The 12,426-nt window shown below is 30.6% G+C and overlaps 2 protein-coding genes across 2 annotated transcripts; one reads left to right on the top strand and one right to left on the bottom strand.

Moving 5' to 3' along the window:
* Positions 1-914: 914 nt before the first annotated feature.
* Positions 915-1,562, bottom strand: LOC132941152 (zinc finger protein 85-like). Its single transcript, XM_061009090.1, has 3 exons — positions 1,533-1,562; positions 1,211-1,344; positions 915-1,149 (listed from the first exon to the last, which is right to left on the bottom strand). The coding sequence occupies exons 1-3, from the start codon at positions 1,560-1,562 to the stop codon at positions 915-917; spliced, it is 399 nt and encodes a 132-aa protein (XP_060865073.1).
* A 7,484-nt stretch (positions 1,563-9,046) lies between these two features.
* LOC132941145 (uncharacterized) lies at positions 9,047-10,816 on the top strand. The gene is made up of 2 exons (XM_061009076.1): positions 9,047-10,715; positions 10,794-10,816. The coding sequence occupies exons 1-2, from the start codon at positions 9,047-9,049 to the stop codon at positions 10,814-10,816; spliced, it is 1,692 nt and encodes a 563-aa protein (XP_060865059.1).
* Positions 10,817-12,426: the final 1,610 nt, after the last annotated feature.

The raw sequence follows: 12,426 nt of genomic DNA, 5'->3' as shown, positions 1-12,426 counted from the left end.
TACGGCTGTTGGGGCGGGGATATAGATGGGGGGGGGGTTTCTATCATCGTGTAAAGCCAGCTTTAGATTAATAGGAGGACCAAAACAGAAAAAACGGCAACTTCTAATGTCCGTTGTCCAGAGTCAATTGTTGAACGCAGCACCAATCTGTACATCAGCCTTTGTGTTCTAAAAAAAAATAAGGGTGCTGTCGGGGTAGATTTGTATATAGACATTTGTGACTTCATCATATATAATATTGTTATAAATTGTTAGAATACCAATAATTCAAAACGTATTATCATTTAATAATTTTTCGTGGTATAAAATTAAGAACATTTTTATTTTATAACTAGCCCTCCGGTCCAGTATTTTGCTTTTAAGAAAGTCGAAAAACATAAATCTGGAAACCGTGTTTGAGCGTCTAGCAATACGTTCAACTTAGTCACCTAGGTACCTAGGCAATCCAACTTCGTCAGATCGTGGACAATATACTACAGCATAACAGGTAGGAAATCCACCTACAGTTGATTTCGGACACGGCGATAAGCGGCTGTAAGTGAAAATAAAATGTTGACTAATTTTTAAAAAAAATTTATAAGAACACTGCATTAATGTCATGCCTCAAATTATCATTTTGAAACACTGATCTGTTAAACATTGACTAGTTCATATTAGGGACATTCCCTGGATGGGCTAACAAATATTTTTATCTTGACAATATTTTTTAAGTCCAAAATATAAAATGTTTATATTTAATATTTTAAATGGAGAATTGAAAACAATTTGAAATATTGTATTTATTTTTTTATAACACAAATTAGAAATATAGTATTAAGAAATAACTGACTGAAATAAATAACACTTTAACAACTTATATAACCAAGTGGCAATGCTTATTGTATTGATCAAAGGTGTATGATCTAAGGGACCTGCTATGACTTGTTGCATACATCACACGAGTACGGTTTTTCACCAGTGTGTGTGCGTCGATGTTTCGTCAAATTGCTACTTTGGAAGAACATATTGCATATGTCGTCTACTTGGTCAGCTTCTATGAATAAATGATCATGCAAATTCTTTTTTGTGGAAGCTTGTCTATCACAAGAAGGTTTTCGACATGGGAAGTTTTTTTTTTCAACGTAATGTACTATTGCTTTTTCCAAATTTCTAATATTAATAAGATCTTGTTGTTGCAATATAATTGTACGAAGTTTTTGGTATTTAATACCTTGTATTTGTACATGCAAAATGTACACAAGCTGATGGCAAATCTTTTAATAGTTCTAACACTATAAATGTAACATTATACTCGGTGTTAATTAATTTGATACCAGGTACACCACAATTTTCTTCAAATATAGTCTGAAGAATTTTTAAACGATCTTTATACAGTAATTTTTACTATCCATAAATAGCCAAGGTCTTACAAAAATTTAAAAATTGGTGCTTATTATCTTTAAATGAATGTTTTATATTTAGGATTGTCTAAATATGCTTTAGAAATTATAACAGCTACAGAGTCAAAAGCACAAGTATTATTTACGAGGTACCTTTTCAATTATAACTGAAGAAACTACCATTTTTTAATACACAATTCAAGTTTGATCTTGTACATCGTTTGATAAATAATTTTTCTATTTCCTTATTTGCCTGCATGTATTTTGTGGGTCTTGTTCTTTTTGATTTGTTAGTACTATCAACACCATACATTAAAGTGACCCACTTGTAACCTACTGTACACCAGAGCGACATCCACTTACCCACCTTTTTTCTGAATGAGTTTTGTTTGTGTTGTCAGTATCTATCCACCCATCGATTTCACTTAATGCCACAGTTAACAAATTAATTAAAATGGTTTTAAATTCTTCAAGAGTCACGGATTCTATTAATAACCTTAAACATCTGACGTAAAATTCTTTTAAATGTTTTTTATGTTGCCCGACCAAACATTTAATTCAACAAAAAATTTTAATTAAGTGTGCGACATCAATTCTGATGAAACATGATGGCAGTTATGTGGTATGTTTGTGTAAAAATAGAATGCATGTACCTACATATCTTCTCAGACTTAATAACAATTTCATATAAAAAAATATTGTTTGATGCAATATCATGGCTAGATTTCTTCATTTTTTTCACCAAACCTCCAGTCGCGTCAATAGATAACCGACAGTAAGTCTTACATACATCTTTATATATAATCAATTGATGATTAGACCAATAATATACAAAGAAAGGGGCCATACCTAAATTATGAATCCATCCAGCATGATTGGAATTATGTTTGAATTACATCAATGATTGTATAGGACACCTTTCTGTAATTCCCATTGTTGCATCTTTGAACTGTTGTTTTGTGTTACTCAACACATTAAGGTTATATAAATTAGCAGGTGAAATACGTCCGAATTCCAAATCAGCAACATTTTTTCTTCTCCAATTGAAACCGACATTAGTTGAAAGCTCTTCACCTACCCTTTTCCATTTATAACCTTTCAACTGTCTTTTTGTTGTATGGCTTGATTCTGTACCTTTTGTATCTTCTGTAAGAATATTTATAAAAAGTAATTCTCCATATTTTGGTTTCAAATCTGCCCATCCTTCAAGTTCTGATCCACAATCCTTGCAATTTGCCCCAAAAGAAATATATTTTTCACTTCTAGAAGTATCTCGAGAAACTTTCACGCGCTTGTATGTAAAATTGCATGGCAGCTTATGTTCTTTTAAAAATAAATCATTTACAACATCTGCCCACATATGAGGCTTAAGTACTTCATAGGCTCTACTTTCTCGAGTTTTATCTTTATAGGTTTGTGTTACAGGTCATATTGTTAAAAATGTATCAAAGGTATAGTAATTTTAAATAACTGTTTAGTTTTGTTGCATGCTTGAAACGAAACATCAGTATCTGAAGAATCTTCTATTGGCGCTGATTGCTGTACTGAGGGTTCGAGTCCAAGTATATTTTTCAATCTAGTCTGCCAGTCATGTCTATCTTGATAAACAATAATGTACAGCGAATTAGCAGGTATTTTTTCTTGAAGTTCAATGGATAGTTTAGTCCAGATTTCGTTGGATATTGGTTTGATCGTCCCATTAGAATTAAAAATCTCAGAATTTTTTTCAAGTGAAACTTTGTATACTATCTCAGGATCTACTAATGGCCTTCTGCCAAATTTTATTTTATTCTACGAGTAAAAAAAAAAACGAAATATTTTGAAATTAGAGTAAAATAATTAAGTAAAAATGGTATTGAAGCATGACGTAGGTGAAGTAGTCCCACGCACATTTAAGTGGCTAATCAAAATCTTCACTAATATTTTGTAAATCTATTGAGAGAATTTGAGAGTCACCCTTTTTTTAACAAAATAATTCTTTATAAGTATGAAATTTGGTAATTACAATTTTTTTGTGAATATTATACGTTATTTTGGCGCAAACATAAAATGTTTTGACACTGGTTAGATTTCACAAATATAGCGCACGTCAGATCAAAAAAAAATAAAAGATTTTCTGGTGAAATGGTTTGAAAATTCAAATTGTTTTTCCCTTTAAACATTTAATTATTATGTGTTATTTTGTGGTTTAAAATTTGTACACAGTAGGCACCATACTGCGTGTGTTTGACTACTACTCTTGTGATAAAGTACCTCTTAAATTGTATTTTTCTGTATTATAAATATTTTATTAAATATAGATTTTGTAAAATATGAATTTTAAATCAAACAATGATTTTTTATTTACATTTATTTAATAAATGTTATATCGATTTTTTACACAAATTTTTAATAATTATAAATTTTTTTATCAAAAAGACTACTTATTAAATATAGATTTTTTATTTTTATTTTGTATTTTTTATTAAATATAAATTTTTATTCAGCTGGTTTTTTTTCCTTTTTAGATTTTTTTTATCTATTTTAATTTAACAAGGCTTCTTTTATTAATATCCTATTTTTACTAAATATCAATTTTTATACGTACGTTTCCCCAGCCCCCCCCCCCCCCCCCACATATCAATTTTCGTGAATTTTCTTTTGCCAATATTTAGTACGTTATTTGTTTGAATTTGTTTGATACGAATCAGAATTTGTTTGACATCAGCCCCCCTCATAAGTAAAAATAATAAATATAACACTTTTCATGTGCATTATTCCAGAATTTATTAATTTATTCATAAATATTATATTACTCAAAATTATGTACTAAAGAGTAAATAAGAAAATTATGATATGAAGTCTGAACAATCCAACCACACGTTATGATTAGTTGCTAATTATTTGCTTTTTCGACATAGTTTTAGACTACCTGAACTTGGACAACATAATTAAAAATTGATCATATAAAATGTTAAAATGACTTGCTAATTTCGAAAAATAACTTGCTATTACTTGCTAATTATTTGCTATTTTTCGGGTCAAGTGCGTGGGCCAAGTTCACGGGGACGCATATTATTGGTAACATTTTGAAATTCGTAATTTTAATTCAAATATAGGTACATTTTTTTATATAAACCGGGGTTTTTTATTCATCTTAGCTATTTTTATTGAAATTTCATATTGTATAAGAAATCTATAAGTAATAAAAACATATTTATACTAAACATTCATGAGCTTTATAATTCCATAACTCATATTAGGTAGGAACATATAGTAAATAAAAGGAATTTTATTTGAAAATTCTAAAAACTGATTTGCAAATGTTTGCAAATTATCAGCAAAATAATGTTATATCTTGTAACCTCTGGCCACATATAGAGAGGCTGCGTGAGGTTGGCCCGCCCTTGTCTTTTATTTTTTATACTGGACAGGAAATTCATTTGCAAATTCTGAAAACCAATTTGAAAATATTAGCGAATTTTATTTCTACTGGCATGAAAAATGTTTTGCAAATTTCTTAATCAGTGTTCCAAATTGTTGCAATTAATTTGCAAAATTATGGCACTAGTTTGGAGACGATACGACAAAGTCAGGGTGCAATGTGAATTTGACACTCCGAGTGAATTTTATGACTACTGGCGTGAAAAATATTTTGCAAAGTTTTTAATCAATGTTGCAATTTGTTGCAATTAATTTGCAAAAAGATGGTACTAGTTTTGGTGATAAAGTCGGGGTGACAAATCACGCTCATACCAATACGCATTGTCAATAGTATCAATAAATAAATGCTTTCATTTAAAAAGTGATTAACAATTATGTTATAAAGTGGAGGTTCCAAGTAATTTAGGAAATATGAACATCCCAAATATTTTAATTTCCTAAAATCCGTAATAATTTAGAAAATTTAAAACCAAAATTTATAATTATTTATTATTTGTAATGGACCAAATCAAATAGTCCAAGTCAGTCTATCTATTCTATTTTTTCTTTACTACCTAGTTGTATTTGTTTTTTTTTTTTAAATATCAACAATTTATTTTTTATTTTATTTTTTTGCGACTGTCTAACTTTTTATTCATTTTATTTCATTTAATCTGTTTTATATTTGGGAATGGTAAACTTAGCCCCCCCCCCCCCCCCGTTTTGTTTTTTGATTTCTTCGTTTTCAGGTGATTTACAAATTCGGAGAATGAATTTACAATTATTTACAATGGATTTACAAATTGTTTACAATTTTGTCCGGAGTCGATAGGTCAAAGTGGGGGGGGGGGGGGGCTACGTGAACTTGGCTCCCTCATTTTATTTTTTTATTTCTAAGTTTTCAGGTGATTTATAAATTCAGGGAATTAATTTACAATTATTTACAATGGATTTACAATTGTTTACAATTTGTCCGGAGTCGATAGGTGAAAATGGGGGGGCACTTCATGTACGTCATTGCACGGCTGCACGGTTAAGGTTTCTTCTCCATTTGTCCGCTGGTTAATCATCAGTCTGCTTCTATTAGTAAATAATTTATTTAAAACATATTTGTTTTTCATACAATTATTTGGTTTCTATGCTATTCTGTTTATGATCGATTACAAAATATTTGTATTGCCAGATTTGTAAGCCACTGCTTGTTTTATTACTTTTTAAGCTTTAAATAGAGTATAAAATTATTCTGAATATAACACAACACATTTTATAAAATCACTAGCTATTAAAAAGACGATATCGTTAATTTAAAATTATACGGGTCACGCCTCTTAGTCTCACGTTGATAGTCTGTTAAAACTCGAAACTTTGAGTAAGTGAACCTAACCTAACCGGGACGCGCCCCCGAACTCATGTTTTATTATATAAAATTATCAATAAATTATCTACTTCACCTATCTATTAAAACAATAATTTGATTGCATTAAAAAAATATGTTTCAGGAATAATGAAGGGCCCTTAAAATCAATTGGCTCCAGGACCATTTCCTGGCCCCCCTAGTCCGGGCTTGAGTATAGTGGATAATTATACCTATAGAATGATGCATGGATGTGGATATTACAATATATTTTATCCATATAAAATCTGTTACATTAATGAACTTAATTAATATAATATAAGTTCACACAGGAAACATAGAGCGAAGGTACTTCATCAATAGATAGTTTATTTTATTTTTATTGAACAAAAATGTATATTTACAATAAGTAAATTTGATGTGATTTGATTGACGGGAAGGGGAAGTCACCCAATGGCGGCACCCCGTACTAATAGATAGTTATAGCTAACTTATATGAGTCTGCACGTACATGATTAAATTGGTTATTGAAGCGCTTCTTATTTAGTTAGGCTAATTCCGTGACTATAAATATTTTTAAATCTATGTGGAGGGATTTATTTGAGACGTAAAATGGAGCTTTTGAAATAGTATGAAAGATTTTTGACAGAATGTTTTCAATACGGTTGGTATAAATTGTTGCTGCGCCCCAGAGTTGGATTCCATGCGTCCAGATGGGTCTTGTTCTCATTAATTTAAACTCCCCGTTCTCTATACCAGGTTTCAAGAAGCTTGATGTGATTTTGAACGTAAAGGGAGGTTGGATAGGGATCAGCACTGATGGCTTTAATAGCTTTGTCATTGGAAAAGTCACCGACTAGCAATTGGTTCGATTTCGGATAATCCGAGATGAATATGTTGAAACGTAGGGGGCGGTAACTGCGCCTTGAGGTGCATTAGGTGAAGTATCCGCACTGAAAAAAGCGGTCTTTAAAGTAGGATTTTAGAATTAAATATTAGTGGCTGGGTAGTATTTAATAATTTCAATATTTTACAACATATATTACGCTTACAAGTTATGAAAATACTGTAGGTCTGTAGTTGTATTTGTGATAATTTTTGTACTGAATTTTATTCTAGTTTTTATATACTATAACAATGTAATTTAAGTTTTTGTCGATTGTTCCATATTAATCCTGGGTTGCATAAAGAATTTATTAATTAAATGTTTCAATAATGGAAATTTGAAGAAATATTTTTCAATTATTTGTAAATGTCTTTAACATCAAGCCACGTGCATAGCGCATGAATATTAAAAAGTTATAGATATACTGTATCTTTAGTCTATTACAAAAGTTAACGGTAATTTTATTTCGTACTTGTATGCTGTTGTCTAATGTACACCAGTCTATGCCATATTGGTTTAAAATTTAAACTATAGCTCCTAACACTCTGTTTTTCACAGTGTGAATTCTGTATTCATGTTTCTAATATCAAAGCTCTTCCTACTGCATTTTTTATTCAACCTGATTTTCAGAGATTCAAAGAAACTGATTTTTGATATTATCATTTAATATTATTTTTAACTTTTTTTCTATTGTCCAATTTATTTAGAATAAACCCCTCTACTTAACTAATATAAATGCACGTTTAAACTATTGTTGGTTGGTAGTGTGGATATTTTATACGTGCCTATCTAATATAAAGTAAATTGTATAAAAAAGATTATATAATTACACATAAAAATAACTCCATAAATAATACAATTACCTATTGAATGAAATAAAATACATCATTGAGCATTGTACAAACTTAAACTTATAGCTTTCTTACTGTGCTCAGTATTTAAAAATTATAAATATTAATGATTATATTATATTATATATATTTTAAATTATAGTTTGGTCATTACTCGTGACCGTTGATAATAAAGCAATAATGAAACATATACATGAACAATGAACATCATCAATCTCACCCCAACGAAAAACGAGAAGCCTAATATTTGGATTTCCCACATTTTTCTTGCGCCATTACGTAGCACATATTCACCACGTATTTGGCACGTGATTACTCGACCAAACCCGTAATTCAAACGGGTTATTTTTACCTCTCAGATAATATGTCTATAGGTTATATATTACTAATGATATAAACATCATCCAAACAAACTTTGCCCTAATTCGAGCCTTCGAGTAACTTTAAACTAGCCTATAACGGATCATCAAAACTGGTTTAGTCTTTGGTAAATTAAGATAAATACAAATAAGTAATATCATAATTTCTCTGCATCCCGATACCTGCCCTCAAATTTTACTTAGTTGCAATGTCACCTCTTTCAAACAAAAAGTTAGTATCATTATTGCATATAATATATTACTTATTGGATTAACGTAATAAAGCTTGAAAATATTTTTTTATCTAATAAAAATAAAAAATTTTCGTAATGAGGTAATTATTCATGATAATATTATACACGAAGAAAATGTTTATTTTAGATTCTCAGCAGAGCGAAGAATGTATTTATTTTATGATGTGTGTTTCATGTTTATTTTATTTATTTATTCTTTTTTTTTGTGCCTGATTTTTTATAGTAGAAAAAATACTGTAATGATCATCGAAAAATGAGATTTCTGACAGTAAAACATATATATTATGTTAAAAAATTGCATTTAATAAATTATTAATTGTTATAATAGTTTATATTATATCATTGTTATTAACTGAACTGTAATAAATAATAAACGAATTAATATAATATTAGTGTTTTCAGTCTTCATTAAATTTAATTGTATACACAGTTCCACTGTTTTAATAACTAATTCAGCTGATAAAAATTAAACTTAAACACATTATTGCATGGCAACCAATTCTAAAAAAATTAACGATACTGAACCAACATTATTTGTATTTTTAAAATATCAAAAATAAAATGGTTGAAAAACCACTAGAACATTGCCTTCCAAGAACAACCATTCCAACGCTGCCTAAGCGAAACATCAACCCAATATTCAAACATGTCAAGAGCCGGTACCTGGAGAAAAGTAGAGTGCAACAGGAACACGATAAAACGAAAAAATGTGATCTATTGAAAAGTAAAAGAGTAAAACCGCCCCTGTCATTAGAATCGTTCAGTGACGAGATGAACACTGATCGCAACAAATTTATTACACTGGCTGATAAGTGTTTCATTGATCAGTTGGAGAACAATTTCCATTCAGAATATACAAACTTCATACTGAATATGGACAACAGACGACAAATCCAACATCATACGTACAAATGTGGTCCATCGATCCTATCAGAACCAGATCTGTTGTTAACCATTCATGATTTGCTGAAAGTAAGTGAATCGCCGATAGACATGTTACATGCTGTATTTATGGTCTGTCAGTATGAGAAATCTAACACAACAGAATGGTTTGACCCACCGGAGTACAAATGGTTATGGATGGCCGAAGCCATTATGATTACTGCTCTTATGTTGAACAATCGCACACGTGACGGTGATGGTGGCAAAGATGATAGGCCGGAATCTGCGGTGTTCTGGTACGCGGCAGGTGTATTTTACGGCAGCAACAGATGTACGGAGGATGCCATGCATTACCTAAAGAAGGCACGAACCGTTGCTGACGGCCCAAACAGACTGATATTTCCATTAGTAACGCCAGACCTACACCACTCAATGGGAGTTGATCAATATGAAGGGTTTCTCAAAGAGCCATACAGCGTGTGGACACTGGCCTGTATGTTCCAAAAGCATCTACTGAGACAAATCGCTATCCATCAAAAGCCGCAGAAGGCACTGCTTACGTTACAGAACGCTTACAAACTGCTTGAAGCGTCAGGTGAACCGGAAAATATTCCACGGATGCTAAAAGCAGAAATACAGTTCGAGCTGGGCCTCAAGTACAAAGCAGTCGGTTCAACCAAGCTCTCAGTAAATGCTTTCAGTGAATGCGCCAGATCTGCAGAAAATATTCATCATGAATTAGATTTAGAGGCGAAGATTATGGTAGCAGAAATGGATCCTAACCCACCAGAAAACTGGTCTTTACTGGAATTAAAAGAAGAAGCGAAAAAAAGACTGAATATTCGACTGCTCGTCAAAACGATTGTGGCGCAAGGGATGGAAGCCAAGAAAAATGAACGATTTGAAGAGGGTTTCCATCACTTTGCAGTGGTCGAATGGTTGACCAGGAAGACGAGGAAGCAAAATGCTGATGCTCTAGATATAGAAATAGCTTTATTTAACATGGCCATTTGTCGGGCGGAAAGGCTGTTTCAAATGTTTCCAATATCGAAGAAATTTGAACCAAGATACCTGGTCAACGAATTTAACCAGTGGACAGATCCCAAGGAAAAAAATCTGTACTGTGAAGCTAAAAAGGAAGCTCAGGCATGGAATAGTTTATTTAAAGAAAAACTCGACGACTCAGGCGATGACGTGGAGATTTGCGATGACGACAAATTGTTTTTGGGCGAAGATGCGCAGTTTTCGAACGGTGGCCACCAACTTTCGGTCGACGAAGGCGACCCGCTTTCGAACCACAATGGGCAGCTTTTGAATATCGAAAAGCATTTTTCGGTCAATTTCTCAAGTCAGTTTAATGAATATAAATATTAAAACTATATACCTATACTTCTCTATTCACTTTGCATTGTCCTTTTGTCGTCAGTCAATCGAAGTAATGACATATAGGATGAAAAGCAAGATCTAAGGAGATACAACCTATATAGGAATATAGTGACTGGTGGCTGTAAGGAAATTGAAAAAACGAAAAAAATTGACTGAAAAACCATCGTTAATTTGACTATTCCGTTTAACGTAAGATACTAATTATTTCGAAATCTATGAACATTTTTAAATATATTTTAGATTCTGAGCGGAACGAGGAAGCTAGTGGTTTTACAACAGTGTTTATTTATTTATTTATTTTTATATCCTGTATACAAAATGTCTACCAGAAGGAGTGCTTCGATTTCAACATATAGTACCTTATCTTTTAGAAAATTGGATCAAGATGGTACTTTAAAGAGATCATTTTTCGATTTTCTCAATAGTTATTTAATGCCACGGGAAAAACTACTGAAAAATTACGAAACACCGCTTATAATGGGATTTTAATTTCTAACGCTTTGTTTATCACCGTATCAACGAATAAAAAATTATAATATTATAATATTTATTTAACTTAAAGGCTATAATAAATAATAAAAATTTAAAAAATCCAGACTGATAAACCGTATAGAATCGTTTTTCTTATACAATGATATTATATCATTGAATTCAAGCTTAATACAATCCATTATACATTGACTCACTTGTAACCTACTGTACAGTAAATATAATATAATATAGGTACAATAAAATATTTTATTATCAGTGGTTCAAAAAATATGTACAAAATTAAATTAAATATAAATTCATAATAGTTACAATAGTTTCGTTATGGTATTTTAAAAAATATCCATTGTAATTTCTTTATAACTATTAATAGTTTGATATTTCATCAATGTATTGAAGTGAAGCATATTTTTTTTCCCAGGTGTTAAATTATTAGATTTATGACGTATTTTTTCAATTCTTTCAAAGCTTTTCATTTTAACTAACTGTGGGACCGTGGTAATAAGCTGAACGTTGCAGTTGCACTAGATTGTATGAAACCCATACAATATCTTTAATAATTGTTATCGACATTGTCATTTGCCGTTGTAGATTAGATTAATACTTCCCTAAAATCCTCACAGTACTTATCTAACGTGTTTGATAAACCCTGACTTTCAACGATTATACCAATTTTCCGACAAACTAATCTGCCAGTCTATAATATAATTATCTAATATATTAATTTATGATATGTTTTTTGATATTGATATTATTAATGTTACCTATTAATTTTACTATTTGTATTATTGTGGTAGATTGACTTAATTTTTGGCGTAAATACTTTATTTATTATATTAATATTTATTTATTGTATGTTTATTTATTTCATATTAATATATTTTATGATAGTTATTAACTTTTGATTCAATTGAGTCAATTAGGTGTAGGTTTATGCTATATTGCCTTCATCGTATAAATAGGCAATAGCATGCAATTAATCTAAATGTTTTAAAAATGTAATGGTGTACCTATACAAACATAATTATTTACGTAATAGTTTCAAATACCCATGAAAAATATTTTTGAATTATAACAAAATAACTAAATCCGTTATTCTTCGTTTAAATATCGAATTATTTCAAACATAAATTATTATATTAAAACTAATACATTCATTGTAATCATCGCTATACGCACAGAAC

Source organism: Metopolophium dirhodum, chromosome 1, assembly GCF_019925205.1.
Source record: "Metopolophium dirhodum isolate CAU chromosome 1, ASM1992520v1, whole genome shotgun sequence".
Lineage (NCBI taxonomy): Eukaryota > Metazoa > Arthropoda > Insecta > Hemiptera > Aphididae > Metopolophium > Metopolophium dirhodum.
Note: the sequence above shows the minus strand (reverse complement) of the source record. Positions and strands in the feature narration are given on the sequence as shown.